The sequence below is a fragment of the Leucopleurus acutus genome (genome assembly GCF_964270905.1).
Source record: "Leucopleurus acutus genome assembly, chromosome: Y".
NCBI classification, from domain to species: Eukaryota; Metazoa; Chordata; class Mammalia; order Artiodactyla; family Delphinidae; genus Leucopleurus; species Leucopleurus acutus.
In genome coordinates, this window is record NC_139164.1 from 9,669,478 (window position 1) to 9,687,207 (window position 17,730).

The 17,730-nt window shown below is 38.0% G+C and overlaps 1 protein-coding gene across 1 annotated transcript in view; it reads left to right on the plus strand.

The window, feature by feature from the left end:
• The window catches only part of LOC309978845 (protein WWC3-like), a gene marked incomplete at both ends in the record, with an annotated part of 165,365 nt that overhangs the window by 20,751 nt on the left and 126,884 nt on the right, over positions 1–17,730 (plus strand). The window contains 2 exon segments of the mRNA XM_082865490.1: positions 10,902–10,978; positions 12,670–12,749. Of these exon segments, the coding sequence (XP_082721616.1) occupies positions 10,902–10,978; positions 12,670–12,749 (157 nt within the window).

Here is a 17,730-nt window from a genome sequence, read left to right on the forward strand (position 1 = left end):
ATATATATACATATATCACATCTTCTTAATCCAGTTGTCTGTTGATGGACACGTAGGTTGCTTCCATATCTTGGCTATTGTAAATAAAGCAACTGTGAACATTGGGTACAAGCATTTTTTCAAATTAGTGCTTTCATTCTTGTTCTGGATATATACAGGAGTGGAATTACTGGGTCATATATGGTAGCTCTATTTTTAATTTATATAACAAGTCTCCATACTGGTCTCCACAGTGTATGCACCAGTTTCCTTTCCCACCGACAGCATACAAGAGTTCCATTTCTCCACATTCTCACCAACATTTTGTTTTTTGTAGACTTTCTGATCATGGCTATTCTGAGAGGTGTGAGAGGATACCTCACTGTAGTTTTGATTTGCATTCCCTTCATAATTAGTGATGTTGAGCATCTTTTCAAGTGCCTGTTAGCCATCTGTGTGTCTTCTTTGGAAAGATGTCTGTTCAAGTCTTCTGCCATGTTTTGTTTGGGTTGTTTGTTTGTTTGATATTGAGTTGTATGAGCTGTTTGTATTTTTGGACATTAACCCCTTGTTGGTCACATAATTTGTAAATATCTTCTCCCATTCCATAGGTTGTCTTTTTGTTTTGTGGATGGTTTCCTTTGATGTACAAAAGCTTTTAGGCTTAATTTGGTCCCATTTGTTTATTTTTGCTTTTATTTCTTTTGCCTTAGGAGAGTGATCCAAACAAATATTGCTACAGTTCATGTCAAAGAGTGTTTCACCTCTATTCTCTTCCAGGAGTTTTATGATTTCTGGGCTTTCATGTAGGTCTTTAAACTATTTTGGTTTGTTTTTGTGTACAGTGGGAGGAAGTGTTCTAATCTCATTGATTTACATGCAGCTGTCCAGCTTTCCCAGCACCACTTGCTGAAGAGACTGTCTTTTCTCCATTGTTATTCTTGCCTCCTTTTTCATAGGTTAGTTGACTATAGGTGTGTGGGTTTATTTCTCGTCTCTCTATTCTCTTTCATTGATCTATGTGAGTGTTTTTGTGCTAATATCGTGTCATTTTGATTATCATAGCTTTGTAATGTAGTCTGAAATCAGGGAGTGTGATACCTCCAGCTTCGTTCCTTTTTCTCAAGAATGTTTTGGCAACTTGGGGTCTTTTGTGGTTCCATATAAATTTTGTGATTATTTGTTTTAGTTCTGTGACAAATGTCCTGATATTTTGATAATGATAGCTTTAAATTGTAGATTGTTTTGAGCAGTGTGGCCCTTTTAATAATATTAATTCTTCCAACCAGAGAGCATAGGTTATCTTTCTACTTCTTTGCATCATATTTAATTCACCAGTATTTTATAGTTTTCAGTGTATAGGTCTTTCATCTCCTTGGTTAAGTTTATTCCTAGATATTTTATTTAATTTTTTGATGACATTTTACACAGGTTTGTTTTCTTGCTTTCTTTTTCTGATATTTCATTGTTAGTGTATAGAAAAGCAACAGATTTCTGAATATTAATCTTGTATCTTGCAAGTTTACTGAATTCATTTATTAGTTTTAATAGTTTTTTGTTGAAGACGTTAGAGTTTTCCATATAGAGTATCTTGTCACCTGCAAATAATGACAGTTTTATGTCTTCCCTTCCAGTTTGGATCTTTTAATTTCTTTTTCCTGTCTGATTGCTATGTCCAGGTATTCACTACTAAGTTGAATAGAAGAGGGAGGAGTGGGCATCCTTGTTTTCTTTCTCATTCTAGAGGAAAGGCTTTCAGCTTTTCACCATTGAGTACTTATGTTGACTGGCTTTGTCATAAATGGCCTTCATTATGTTGAGATAAGTTCTCTTTATACCAATTTTGATTAAAATTTTTATAATGAATGATATTCAATTTTGTCAAATGCTTTTTCTGCCTGTGCGCATTGGCTTTGTTGGGAGAGCTCGATCTGATGTGATCACTAGTCATTTCTTTCCTCAGGGTGTGCTGGCAGCTATCACCTTGGTAGGTGGTGGGGCTGGACATGGAGGGCCTAGAGCCAGAGCCAGTTTGAACCAGGGCTTCTCTTCTGTTCAGTGACTATTACTGCCCTATCCAAGGTGTGGTCAGGTCCCATGTTGCTGGAGCAGTGTAAGAGAAAGAGGAACTTTCTCCTGAAAGTGAGTGCCAGAAATGGCTGCCTCTGCCCCATGCAGATAACCTCTTTAAGGTCTGAGGTGCCTCTGCCTTCCACGGCCAAGTTCTGTCCTTGGCTTGCCAGCCTACTGTGGAGCTGTGACATGCAACAAGCCTACTAGGGCGTTTGCTTGGATCAGTCTGCGGAATCAATGCGCCCAGGGGTTCACGAGAAATCAGCCAGCTACCTGTGTCTTCTCAATCCATGCTGTAAATCCTGCCTGAGGGCAAGGCAGCACACAAACACTTCTCAGGTGTGGAGTGTCAGATTCTCCAGCCTTTCTGTTGGTCCCAGCAGTTCTCCTTGCAGCCAGGCCTCACAGTGCTTGTCTCCTGCATGTAGGATGCAGTCTGTGGCTTGACCTGCTCACTCCCCAGGGCTGGTCTTTGCCTACGTAGCCTCCCTTTTCTTCTTAGTTCCCTCCCAGGGTCACAGGTGCCAACTCAGTACTTTTCCCCCTTCCTCTCTGATTATGTGGGAATCGTTCTTGTAGTCTTGGTTCTGTAGGGGGTTCTCTCTTTTTTTTGTTAACATCTTTATTGGAGTTTAATTGGAGTTTACAATGGTGTGTTAGTTTCTGCTTTATAACAAAGTGAATCAGCTATACATATTCATATATCCCCATATCCCCTCCCTCTTGCGTCTCCCTCCCACCCTCCCTATCCCACCCCTCTACGTGGACACAAAGCACCGAGCTGATCTTCCTGTGCTATGGGGCTGCTTCCCACTAGCTATCTATTTTACATTTGGTAGTGTATATATGTCCATGCCACTCTTTCACTTTGTCCCAGCTTACCCTTCCCCCTCCCCATGTCCTCAAGTCCATTCTCTACATCTGTGTCTTTATTCCTGTCCTGCCCCTTGTTCTTCATAACCACTTTTTTTTTTAGATTCCATATATATGTGTTAGCATGTGGTATTTGTTTTTCTCTTTCTGACTTACTTCACTCTGTATGACAGACTCATAAGTCCATCCACCTCACCACAAATAACTCAATTTTATTTGTTTTTATGGCTGAGTAATATTCCATTGTATATATGTGCCACATCTTCTTTAACCACTCATCTGTCAATGGAAATGTAGGTTGCTTCCGTGTCCTGGTTATTGTAAATAGAGCTGCAGTGAACATTGTGGTACATTACCCTTCTTGAATTATGGTGTTCTCAGAGTATATGCCCAGTAGTGGGATTGCTGGGTCGTATGGTAGTTCTATTTTTAGTTTTTTAAGGAACCTCCATACTGTTCCCCATAGTGGCTATATCAATTTACGTACCACCAACAGTGCAGGAGGGTTCCCTTTTCTCCACACCCTTTCCAGCATTTACAGTTTATAGATTTTTTGATGATGGCCATTCTGACTGGTGTGAGGTGATACCTTATTGTAGTTTTGATTTGCATTTCTCTAATGATTAGTGATGTTGAGCATTCTTTCATGTGTTTGTTGGCAATCTGTATATCTTCTTTGGAGAAATGTCTGTGTAGGTCTTCTGCCCATTTTTGTATTGGGTGATTTGTGTTTTGATATTGAGCTGTATGAGCTGCTTTTAAATTCTGGAGATCAATCCTTTGTCAGGTGCTTCATTTGCAAATATTTTCTCCCATTCTGAGGGTTGTCTTTTGGTCTTGTTTATGGTTTCCTTTGCTGTGCAAAAGCTTTTAATTTTTATTAGGTTCCATTTGTTTATTTTTGTTTTTATTTCCATTTCTCTAGGAGGTGGGTCAAAAAGGATCTTGCTGTGATTTATGTCACAGAGTGTTCTGCCCGTGTTTCCCTCTAAGAGTTTTATAGTGTCGGGCCTTAACATTTAGGTCTTTAATCCATTTTGAGTTGATATTTGAGTATCGTGTTAGGGAGTGTTCTAATTTCATTCTTTTACATGTAGATTTGTATACTGCTGCTTTACCAAATTCATTGATTAGCTCTAGTAGTTTTCTGGTAGCATCTTTAGGATTCTCTATGTATAGTATCATGTCATCTGCAAACAGTGACACCTTTACTTTTGCTTTTCCGATTTGGATTCCTTTTATTTCCTTTTTTTCTCTGATTGCTGTGGCTAAAACTTCCAAAACTATGTTGAATAATAGTTGTGAGAGTGGATAACCTTGTCTTATTCCTGATCTTAGAGCAAATGGTTTCAATTTTTCACCATTGAGAATGATGTTGGATGTGGGTTTGTCATATATATACAGCCTTTATTATGTTGAAGTAAGTTCCCTCTATACCTACTTTCTGGGGGCGGGGTATCTTAAATCGGTGTTGAATTTTGATGAAAACTTTTTCTGCATCTATTGAGATGACCATATGGTTTTTTTGCCTTCAGTTTGTTAATATGGTGTATCACATTGATTGATTTGCATATATTGAAGAATCCTTGCATTCCTGGGATAAACCCCACTTGATCATGGTGTATGATCCTTTTAATGTGCTGTTGGATTCTGTTTGCTAGTATTTTATTGAGGACTTTTGCATCTATGCTTATCAGTGAAATTGGCCTGTAGTTTTCTTCCTTTGTGACATCTTTGTGTGGTTTTGGTATCAGGGGGATGGTGGCCTCGTAGAATGAGTTTGGGTGTGTTCCTCCCTCTGCTATATTTTGGAAGAGTTTGAGAAGGAAAGGTGTTAGCTGTTCTCTAAATGTTTGATATTAAACCCCTGTGAAGCCATCTGGTCTTGGGCTTTTGTTTGTTGGAAGATTTTTAATCACAGTCTCAATTTCACTGCTTGTGATGGTTCTGTGTGTATTTTCTGTTTCTTCCTGGTTCAGTCTCAGAAGGATGTGCTTTTCTAAGAATTTGTCCATTTCTTCCAGGTTGTCCATTTTATTGATGTATAGTTGTTTCTAGTAGTCTCTCATGACTCTTTGTATTTCTGCAGTGTCAGTTGTTATTTCTCCTTTTTCATTTCAAATTCTGTTGATTTGAGTCTTCTCCCTTTTTTTCTTGATGTGTCTGGCTAATGGTTTTTCAATTTTGTTTATGTTCTCAAGGAACCAGCTTTTAATTTTATTGACCTTTGCTATAGTTTCCTTCATTTCTTTTTCATTTATTTCTGATCTGATCTTTATGATTTCTTCCTTCTGCTAACTTTAGGTGTTTTTTTTTTTTGTTGTTGTTCTTTCTCGAATTGCTTTAGGTGTAAGATTCGGTTGTTTGTTTGACATGTTTCCTGTTTTTTGAGGTAGTATTGTATTGCTATAAACTCCCCTCTTAAAACTGCTTTTGCTGCATTGTGTAGGTTTTGGGTTGTTGTGTTTTCATTGTCATTTGTTTCTAGGTGTTTCTTGATTTCCTCTTTGATTTCTTCAGTGATCTCTTGTTTATTAAGTAGTGTATTGTTTAGCTTCCATGTGTTTGTATTTTTTACAGAGTTTTTACTGTAATTGATATCTCGTGTCATAGCGCTGTGATTGGAAACGATACTTGATACGATTTCTATTTTCGTAGATTTACCAAGGCTTAATATGTGACCCAAGATATGATCTATCCTGGAGAATGTTCCATGAGCATTTGAGAAGAAAGTGTATTCTGTTGTTTTTGTATGGAATGTCCTGTAAATATCAATTAAGTCCAACTTGTCGAATGTATCATTTAAAGCTTGTGTTTACTTATTTATTTTCATTTTTGTTGATGTCTCCATTGGTGAAAGTGGGGTGTTAAAGTCCCCTAGTATGATTGTGTTACTGTTGATTTCCCCTTTTATGGCTGTTAGCATTTACCTTATGTATTGAGGTGCTCCTGTGTTGGGTGCATAAATATTTACACTTGTTATATCTTCTGCTTGGATTGATCCCTTGATCATTACGTAGTGTCCTTCTTTGTCTCATGTAATGGTCTTTATTTTAAAGTCTATTTTATCTGATAGGAGTATTCCTACTCTAGCTTCCTTTTGATTTCCATTTGCATGGAATATCGTTTTCCGTCCCCTCAGTTTCACTCTGTATGTGTCCCTAAGTCTGAAATGGTTCTCTTTTAGACAGCATATATATGGGTCTTGTTTTTGTATCCATTCAGTGAGTGTTTGTCTTTTCGTTGGAGCATTTAATCTATTTACATTTAAGGTAATTTTTGGTTTGTATGTTCCACTTACCATTTTCTTAATTGTTTTGGGTTTATTATTGTAGGTCTTTTCCTTCTCTTGTGTTTCCTGCGTAGAGAAGTTCCTTTAGCATTTGTTGTAAAGCTGTTTTGGTGGTGCTGAATTTGCTTAGCTTTTACTTCTCTGTAAAAGTTTTAATTTCTCTGTCATATCTGAATGGGATCCTTGCTAGGTAGAGTAATCTTGGTTGTAGGTTTTTCCCTTTCATCACTTTAAATATGTCCTGTCACTCCCTTCTGGCTTGCAGAGTTTCTGCTGAAAGATCATCTGTTAATCTTATGAGGATTCCCGTGTATGTTATTTATTGTTTTTCCTTTGTTGCTTTTAATATTTTTTTTTGTATTTTATTTTTGATAGTTTGATTAGTATTTGTCTTGTTTCTCCTTGGATTTATCCTGTATGGGACTCTCTGTGCTTCGTGGACTTGATTAACTATTTCCTTTCCCATGTTAGTATAGTTTTCAACTATTATCTCTTCAAATATTTTCTCAGTCCCTTTGTTTTTCTCTTCTTCTTCTGTTTTCCCTATAATTTGAATGTTCGTGTGTTTAATATTGTCCCAGAGGTCTCTGAGACTGTTCTCAATTTTTTTTTCTTTTTTTTCTTTATTCTGCACTGCAGAATAATAGTTATTCTACTACTATTCCACTAGAAATAGTTATTTCCACTACTTTATCTCCCAGGTTACTTATCCATTCTTCTGCCTCAGTTATTCTGCTATTGATTCCTTCTAGAGAATTTTAAATTTCATTTATTGTGTTGTTCATCATTGTTTGTTTGCTCTTTAGTTCTTCTAGGTCATTGTTAAACGTTTCTTGTGTTTATTCTATTTCCAAGATTTTGGGTCATGTTTACTGTCATTACTCTGAATTCTTTTTTAGGTAGACTGCCTATTTCCTATTCATTTGTTTGGTCTGGTGGGTTTTTACTTTGCCTTTTCATCTGCTGTGTGTTTCTCTGTCTTCTCATTTTGCTTAACTTACTGTGTTTGAGTCCCAGGACTTTAACGTGGAGATTTTGTATGAATGATTTCTTTCAGTGGCATTGTTTGAGGTATTCATTTTGTTTGTGATCGTAATAAATGGAAAGAAAAAGGCAAAACAAAAGGAATAGGACTTGGCCTATGGATGATTTATATTCTTTAAATACTTAATCCATTGTGTTTGTGTAACTATGATTCTTAGTAAATGAAAATTTGAGGTAATTTTGGCAAGTATTTTAGCTGTAACAGAAATTTATTTCCAGTGGATTCAGTTGTTTGGAATTCTGACTGATAGTGAGTTAAATAAATTTTACAGAGAAAAGATTTTTTTGCATTTGTTTGTTTTTTAATTAGGAGTTTCTGACCTGTTCAAATTATTTGGATTTGGTTGTATGTGGAGCTATTAAACAATCTTGGTGTTTAAGGCACTTCATGGCATGTAGCTGCTAACTGAAAGATGCACAACCTAAACGTTGGGAGTTGTTTTTTTCAGGGCTTTTACTGAAGACTCAAGCCCATGAGTCAGTGTCTCAGATAGCTCTGAGGGACTGATCCAAAGAGGTAAGGGAGGGGCCAGCATATAGAAGAGTTTTGCAACAGAAAAACAGGTAAAAGTTTACTGTTTATAAAAGAAAGCAGATATGTCACATTAAGGAATTTAGTGCTTTCCCATGTATGGGAAGATGGAAGAGTCTGGCTCACTGAAATCATTGCTTTGATATGCACTTCAGCTATCTGGAACCAGTATCCTGTGTTTCCTCAGGGTGTACCATTGGAGGTGCCTGCTTTGCTTACTGATATGGCAGATGACATTCTTCCTCTACAAGCCACACTCACCTATATGAGGTCAGGAAATGATTTTGACATAGTTTCTAAGTGTTGCCACCTAAGTTACCTGAATGATAGACTTCAGTACCCAGAGCAAAGGAATAAAAGAATGGATGCTGGCCCTGCAGTTGGGTCTTATAAGCAGGAGAAACTAATGAAAATGACCTGGATGCAGAATACACCAGTGTGGGGTGACTCTCAGATGAAGAAAGAGGAGTCTCCACAACTCAGAAAGGGACAGGAACCAAGTCACTGTATCTTCAAGGCCTAAGAGAAAAGAGAAGCATCAAGAAAAAGGGATGCAGAGAGGTGGACGGGGTGATAGAAATTAGAAACGGCCACTAAAGTGGTCTAGGTGTCGAGACACTGGAAAAGGCTTGCAGCACTCTGTGCTGCCAGAAAGTGGCTGACTGTGTAAAAGTTATGTCTTATTCACCCCTAGATATGGGTTATTCTTGGTAATGATGCTGTGCCTGTTAAAGAACTTTAAATCATGTGCACTTCACTGTTTATGAAAGCAGTAAGCCATGTATTGTATTTTAGCTATTACATATCTGTGAAATCCAACTCAGGATAAAATTGTGGGCTCTTCAGTGTGTGTGGGGAAAAAACCTTGGAGGAATTGCATTTTCTCAGGCCTGCCATATACTGACAGATTACTATAAAGCTACCTTTAAAAAACTTTAGTTTTTACAGTTTTATATTTACAACAAAATTCAGCAGAAAGTACAAAAAGTTCCCATATCCCACTGCTCCTACACATACACAACCTCCTCCATCACTTACCAGAGGGCACATTTGTTACAGCTGATGAACATATATTGACATATCATCATTACTCAGCGTTCATCATTTATATTAGGTTCCCTCTTGGTGCTGCACATTCTGTGAGTTTGGACCTATGTATACTGATGTGTACGTATCATTATAGTATCTTTTAGAGTATTTTTACTTCTCTAAAAATATTCTGGTTTCTAGCTATTAATTCCCCCTTACAACCTGTGGCAATGAGTGATTCTTTTGCTGTAGAATACAGTTTTTGCCTTTTCCAGATTGTCATATACTTGGAATCATATAGCATGCAGACTTTTCAGATGGGCTTTTGTCACTTGTATATTTTTTCACGTGTATATTTTAGGTTTCTTCATATCTTTTTATGGCTTCCTGGCTTTTTATTTCTTTTCTCTTTTTTAGTGCTGAATAATACTGTGTGGTCTGGTTGAAATAAAGTTTATTTACCATTCACCTGTTGAAGAGCATCTAGGTTGCTTCCAGGTTTTGGCAGTTTTGAGTTATGAACCTTCTGCAGTGTGCAGGTTTTTATGTAGATATAAAATTTCAGCTCTTTTGGGTAAACACCAAGGAGTGTGACTGCTGGATCACATGGTAAGAGTTTTTAGTTTTGTGAGAAACTGCCAAAGTGGCTGTAGCATTCTGCATTCCTTCCAGCAGTGAATGGGAGTTCCTGTTACTCCACATCCTCACCGGCATTTGACGTTGTCAGTGTCCTCATTTTGGCCATTCTAATAGGTGTGCAGTAGAACCTCACTGTTGTTTTAATTTTCATTTCCCTGGTGACGTATGATTTAGAGCATCTTTTTTCATATGCTTTGCTGTCTGTTTATCTTCTTCAGTGAGGTGTCCATTAAGGTCTCTGGCCCATTTAATTGAGTTCTTTGTTCTCTCACTGTTGAGTTTTAAGTATTCTTTCTATATTTTGGATAACAGTTCTGATCAGATGTGTCTTTTGCAAATGTTTCCTCCCAGTCTGTGATTTGTTGTCTCACATGTGTTGACATTGTCTTTCACTGAGCAGAAGTTTTAATTTTAATGAAGTTGAGCTTACCCATTATTTTTTTCATGGATCCTGCCTTTGGTATTGTATCTAAAATGACATTTCCAAACCAAGGTCCTCTTAGTTTTCTCCTATGTAATCTTCTAAGAGTTTTATAGTTTTGCGTTTTATATTTAGGCCTTGAGTTAAATTTCGTGAAGGGTGTGAAGTCTGTGTCTAGATGATTTTTTTTTTTTTGCATGTGGATGTCCACTTGTTCCAGCACCATTTGATGAAAAGACTGTCTTTGCTATCATATTATTTTGCCACTACCATACTTTCTTGATTACTGTAGCTTTATATTGTCTTGAGGTCTGATAGGTTCTGATAGGTTCTCCAGCTTTGTTCTTCTTCAGTATTGTGTTGGCTGTCCTGGGCCTATTGCCGCTTTAGGATCAATTTGTTGATGTCCACAAAATAAGTTGCTAGAATTTTGATTGGGATTGTTTTGAATCTATAAAGCATGCTGGAAAAAAGTAACATCTTGACAGTATTGAATCTTTCCCATCCATGAACATGGAATGTCTCTTCATTTATTTAGTTCTTCTTTGTTTCAGTTCATCAGAGATTTGTAATTTTCTTTGTATAGCTCCTGTACAAGTTTTGTTAAACTTATAACTATTTCACTTTTGGTGGTGCCATGTGAATGGTATTGTGTTTTAAATTTCAGATCTACTTGTTTATTGATGGTATTTAGGAAAGCAGTTGACTTTTATATATTAACCTTATATCCTACAGTCTTGTTATAATCATTTATTAGTTACTGGAAGTTTTTTTGGTCATTTTTTTCCAGATTTTTCATATAAAGGTCAAGTCATCTGCAAACAAATCCTTAAGTAAAAATCAACCATTAAAAATATTTGAGACTGTGAAATGTTAGTTCTTTAGTTGTCAGTGCTAATGTTAATTTGTATGTGTGATGCTAAGAGGTAATTAATAAGGTGAATATGAAGTTCTTATCTGTATGCATGTATGTAATTTAATGGATCTATTGTAAAATAAAATATTTTCTTTCTATTTAGCCTTTTCTGGATATTCAACAAATACTAAGTACAGCCCACTCCAAATAAAAGCAGAAATAGCAAGTCATCAGGACAGGGTGAGTAAAAATGAGTGTTTTTACACTAGAAGCAGCTTGTGTATTCTTTATATACTGATAACATCACTTATTATGATTTACTTAATTCCTTTGATAGGAAGAGAAAAGTTTCATTTTAAAGCCTCAGCCCATCTAACAAAAAATTGCTTGTATCCCTCTGTGTATTTCATAGGGCTAGATTCACCCAACATTTGGAAAGATTTGGCGATGTCCGGGCCCGAGCTCACAGGGCTGCTGCCCTGTATTAGTGGGAGGCCAGCTCTGTCCCTTGGCAGATTTAGCATCTGCCGTTCTTCCCTGGTCTCTGTATTCCCAGAGAAATCTTGCCTGCGATGGTGTTTGACCAGAAGGTGCCGGTGCTCTTTGCCAGTGGTGCCAGGTTCTTTGTGTGCCACCGTGTTCCATCCCTTCATCCTCTTGTCTTTGGTGTCTGGGAGGGGTACAGGAGACATCTTGGAGACCAAGCCTCCCATCCTAGTGTCTCAGTGCCTAAACCAGAGGGTCTCTTTTAGTGCTGTGGTTCTCACATTCTAGCGCACCAACAAAAAACACCTGGGGCATCAGTTCAAAGTGTGAGCCCCATCCCCATTTCCATAGAAACTGTCTCATTACCATGCTGGCTGCCCCTGGAAGAGGCAGGGCTCCCTGCCAGCAAACGGCCCACAATTAAGTGTCCCCTGCTCGCTCGGCTGCCAGAGATGGCTCCCAACCCCAGCCAGCGTGGTTCAGAAGGGCTGTCAGTATGCCTGCTTTCTGGAGCGATCAGACACCTGCATGGGGATTTTTCTCGGCATCTTAGAAACATGAGCTTGCCCCAGCCTGTGACCAGGTGCTGCGCCTGTTACGAGATCCCAGACGTCAGCCTTCCTGCGATTTTCACTGGGTGCTGTGTGAGCAGGCCTGCCAGGTGCCCCAAAGATGTTGAACAAAAGACATGGGAACCATTAGGTTTAAAATCACTTCCTGGGCATTGCCCTTTGTCCCCTTGCTCGGAAGGCATTTTGTCACCAGGCTCCAGGACCGGCAGGCTTCTCCAGAAGTGGGTGGAGGGGCCTCTCTCCTCCACGAGGGGCTCGGAGGGGCTGCCCTGGGTCTACAAGCCCTCCCTGTCCCGTGCAGTCACCATGTCCTTGATTCGTCCCCACACGTGTGTCACTGGGTATGGAAGAGGGGAAGTGAGTGTGGGGGACCTTCTCAGGGGGACCTGGGGAAGACGCGGGGTTTCTTCTGAAGGAACTGGAGGTGGAGTTTTAACAAGGCCTGGAGTGGGTCCTAGCACCTGTTTAAATAAGCACTGCAGGCGACTGACTTTCAGGTAGTGGGAAGCCATGCTTTGAGCAACAGGGCTTCCTAGGTGAGATCTATGGGAAGTAAGCAGAAGAGAGGATGAAAAAAGTATGACAAAGTTTGCTCATTGCAATGTGTAAATCAATACCTTGAAAAAGAAAATTGTTGCCGGTTCCAGGGCTCCACATGGGTAGAAAGCTGTTTGGTGACCCGGGCCTTCTGTGTCTAAGCGAGCCAGCCCCTCTGCCAGGGCTGTTTGATATGCCAGGGATGGGAGGTCATGGAGAGACTGGGTGACCCCGTGAATTGCAAGCTATTCAGAAACTTAGATGACAATCCTAACAACTGTAGAAATCATTTCTCACAGCTTCTTTTTGTGGAAAAAAAATGTAATTTGTCTTTAGCTTTGCAGATTAAAACAAGAGCTGATCCAGATGAAGCAAGAACTGAAGTACAAAGAAAAGGGGGTGGAGACCCTGCAAGAGTGAGTGGCCTGCAATGACAGAGGGAGAGTTTCCCTGCGATTTCCTGTTTGGTGCCAGGACATGTGTCCTAAAGCTTCACGGGTGTTCACTTTTATGCTTTTATTTATGCTCATTATTTCCCTAAATTAAAAAAAATTGTATTGAGTATAGTTGATTTACAGTGTTGTGTTAGTTTCAGGTATACAGCAAAGTGATTCTGTTATGTATATACATATACATATATATTCTTTTCCATTATAGGTTATTACATAATATTGAGTATAGTCCCCTGTGCTATGCAGTAGGTCTTTGCTGGTTATCAATTTTATATTTAGTAGTGTGTATATGTTAATCACAGAATCTGTTCTTTGAAGATACTCAGCTTTTAAAATACTTGAGAAACAAGATCCTTATTTTTATATTATGCTCATTATCTCTAGCTACATACTTTATATATGTAGATAAAGCTGTATAATCATTATTAAATTAAATTTTCTTAATTAGAAGTACATTAATTTAAAAATTAAGTTCTCCTTTCTCATTAGCCATACTCAAGTGCTTATTAGCTGTACGTGGTTAGTTCAGCTTTTCTCTACCTCAACGCAATTGACATTTTCAGTTGTCCTCTGATATTTTATGGAGGATGTGCTGTCCATTGTATGATATTTGGCAGCATCCCTGGGTTCTCTCCACTGGATACCAGTGGTACCTCTTGATTGTGACAACCAAAAATGTTCTCCAGTACTGGTAGATATCTCCTAGGTGGACACATTACCCCTCAGTTGAGAACCACCAGGCTAATGACGACTGTATTGGACAACTCAAATAATAGAACATTTCCATCATTACAGAATGTTCTATTTGACAATATAGTTTATAGGTCTTCCTCCTGAAGTCATCTTTACAATTATTCCTATTATATTCCTTATATTCCTATTAAGAGTTTGGGGATGAATTTCTTATAATTTGTGAGCTGTATTAAGTTAATGAACAAGTGTTATTTTACCAATGATAACATTACTGGTTTACTTTTTGGATGAAATTATTCTTGATTTATATCCTATCTTCATTTCCTGAACTTGGGCACAGGCTTCACATTTTCTGTGCCTACGTTTCTCATTGATTTGTGAATGGTAATCATTCTGATAACAGCAGCAGCATCTAATACATAGCTTTCAGTTTATGGTGGGAATCCATGTGGTTACTATTATTGGTAAATGTAGAAGCATTCCACTCTTTGCATCCAATATGTAGTTTCAAAAATCCTGTGTCAGATGTGACTGCAGTATTGTTTATAAGGTAAAAGATAAATGTCACTGTTCAACAAATATATTATTTCAGTGTCATATAAAGGTAATTAACATAGGTCAAGTCCTGCTCTTTAATACTTGGTTGAAATTAATTTTCTTAATTATCTAGACTGGTTGGGTTTATGAGTCATTTGTCTTTTGTGGGGGAGGGGTTGTTGTTGTTGTTGTTGTTTTATGGACATTACAACTCTGGAATTTATTCATCTTATAACTGGAAGTCCATACCATTTGACCAGCATCTCCACATTTCCCCCACCCTTTAGTCCCTGGTAACCACTACTCTATTCTCTGTTTCTGTGAATTCAATTTTTTTTTTAGATTCCACATATAAGTGAAATAATACAATATTTTTCTTTTCTGTCTGACTTATTTCACTTAGCATAAAGCCTCCAGCTCTCTTTAGGTTATCACAGATGGTAAGGTACCATTCTTTTTAGTGGCTGAATAATATTGCACTGTGTGTATGTATATCTTTATCCAGTCATCTGTCAGTGGATCATTAGGTTCTTTCTGTGACTTGGTTATTGTGAATAATGCTGCAGTGAATATGGGAGTGCATATTATTTGATGGAGGTTTCATTTCCTTGTAATATATACTGAGAAGTAGAAATGCTGGATCATATGTTAGCTCTACTTTTATTTTTTTTGAAGAACCTCCATTATGTTTTCTGTAGTAGTTGTATTGCCACCAACAATGTACAAGAATTCCCTTTTCTCCACATCCTCACCAACAGCATTTCTCATCATTTTGATGATAGCCATTCTGACAGGTGTCAGGTGGTATCTCATTGTGGTTTTGATTTGAATTTACCTGAGTCTTAATGATATTAATCATATTTTCATGTGCCTATTGGCCATCTGTAGGTCTTCTTAGGAAACTGTCTATTCAGATCCTCCCCTTATTTATTTTTTTTTGTGGTACGCAGGCCTCTCACTGTTGTGGCCTCTCCCGTCTCGGACAGCACAGGCTCCGGACGCGCAGGCCCAGCGGCCATGGCTCACGGGCCCAGCTGCTCTGCAGCATGCGGGATCCTCCCGGACCGGGGCACGAACACATGTCCCCTGCATCGGCAGGCGGACCCCCAACAACTGCGCCACCAGGGAAGCCCTATTTATTTACTTTTAATAAATGAGCTTTTAATCAGTAATTTCCCTTTTTGGTTTTAGGCCAGTTGGAATTGAATTTCTTTTCTTATTTATTTATTTATTACATCTTTATTAGAGTATAATTGTTTCACAATTGTGTGTTAGTTTCTACTGTATAACAAAGTGAATCAGCTATACATATACATATATCCCCATATCCCCTCCCTGTTGTGTCTCCCTCCCACCCTCCCTATCCCACACCTCTAGGTGGTCACAAAACACTGAACTGATCTCCCTGTGCTATGTGGCTACTTCCCACTAGCTATCTCCCCTTATTTTTAAATTGGATTGTTTGTTATTTTGCTATTGAATTGTATGAGTTTTTTTTATATATTTTGTGTTAATTCCAATGGCAAGGAACTTTTTCCTTGTGTTCTCTTGGAGAAATTTTACATTTGCAGGTCTTACATTTAATTTAAATCCTTAATCTGTTTGAAGTTAATTTTTGTGAATGGTGTAAGATATGTGTCCAGTTTCACTGTTCTGCATATGAATATCCAGTTTTCCCAATACCATTTATTGAAGAGACTTTTCTTTCCCCTTGAATATTCTTGGCTGCCTTGTCAAATATTAATTTAACCTATAGTGGGCTCTCAGTTTGGCTACATTGGTCTATGTGTCTATATCAGTACCATACTGTTTTGATAACTATAGTTTTGTCATATAGTTTAAAATCAGATAGTTTGATTCCTCCGGCTTTCTTCTTTCTCATTATTGCTTTGGCTTTATGAGATCTTTTTTACACATTTAGAATTGTTCTTTACTAATTCTGTGAAAAATGCCTTTGGAGTTTTGATAGGGATTGCATAGAGTCTATAGATGCCTTTGAATGGCATGGATATTTTAACAGTGTTGTCTCTTCTGATCATTGACATGAGAAACCTTTCATTCATGTTTTTCATTTCTTTAATTACTGTCTTGTAGGTTTCAGTGTATAGAACTTTCACTTCCTTGGTTAAACTTATTCCTAGTATTTTGTTGGTCTTAGTGCTATTGTGAATGGATTTTTTTTTCTTTATTTCTCTTTCTGATATTACATTGTAGTGTGTAGAAACACAACTGATGTTTGTACCTTGACACTGAATGCTGCAACTTTGCTGAATTTTTTTATTAGGACTGTTTTGTTGGTGGGGTCTTCAGGATTTTCCATATACAGGCATATGTCACATGGAGACAGAGACTTCTTCCTTTCCAGTTTGAAATTTCTTTTCTTGCCTAATTGCCCTGGCTAGGAATTCCAGTACTGTGTTGAGTAAAAGTGGCTAGAGCATGCCTCTTACCATCTTAGATGAAAAGGTTTCTTTCAGTCTTTCACCTGAGTGTATTAGCTGTGGATTTGTCATGTTATGTCCTATATTATGTTGAGGTATGTTCTTTCTACAACCAATTTGTTGAGAACGTTTTTCATGAAAACATGTTGAAAATTATCAAATACTTTGTATGGCTTTTATTTATTTATTTATTTATTTTAACATCTTTATTGGGGTATAGTTGCTTTACAATGGTGTGTTAGTTTCTGCTTTATAACAAAGTGAATGAGTTATACATATACATATGTTCCCATATCTCTTCCCTCTTGCATCTCTCTCCCTCCCACCCTCCCTATCCCACCCCTCTAGGTGGTCACAAAGCACAGAGCTGATCTCCCTGTGCTATGCGGCTGCTTCCCACTAGCTGTCTGTTGTACGCTTGGTAGTGTATATATGTCCATGTCACTGTCTCACTTTGTCACAGCTTACCCTTCCCCCTCCCCATATCCTAGTATCCTCTAGTAGGTCTGTGTCTTTATTCCTGTCTTACCCCTAGGTTCTTCATGACATTTTTTTTCTTAAATTCCATACATATTTGTTAGCATATGGTATTTGTCTTTCTCTTTCCGACTTACATCACTCTGTATGACAGACTCTAGGTCTATCCACCTCATTACAAATCGCTCCATATCGTTTCTTTTTATGGCTGAGTAACATTCCACTGTATATATGTGCCACATCTTCTTTATCCATTCATCCGATGATGGACACTTAGGTTGTTTCCATCTCCTGGCTATTGTAAATATAGCTGCAATTAACATTTTCGTATATGACTCTTTTTGAATTACGGTTTTCTAAGGGTATATGCCCAGTAGTGAGATTGCTGGGTCATATGGTAGTTCTATTTGTAGTTTTTAAAGGAACCTCCATACTGTTCTCCATAGCAGCTGTACCAATTCATATTCCCACCAGCATTGCAAGGTTGTTCCCTTTTCTCCACAACCTCTCCAGCATTTATTGTTTCTAGAATTTTTGATGATGGCCATTCTGACCGGTGTGAGATGATATCTCATTGTAGTTTTGATTTGCATTTCTCTAATGATTAATGATGTTGAGCATTCTTTCATGTGTTTGTTGGCAGTCTGTATATCTTCTTTGGAGAAATGTCTATTTAGGTGTTCTGCCCATTTTTGGATTGGGTTGTTTGTTTTTTTGTTATTGAGGTGCATGAGCTGCTTGTAAATTTTGGAGATTACTCCTTTGTCAGTTACTTCATTTGCAAATATTTTCTCCCA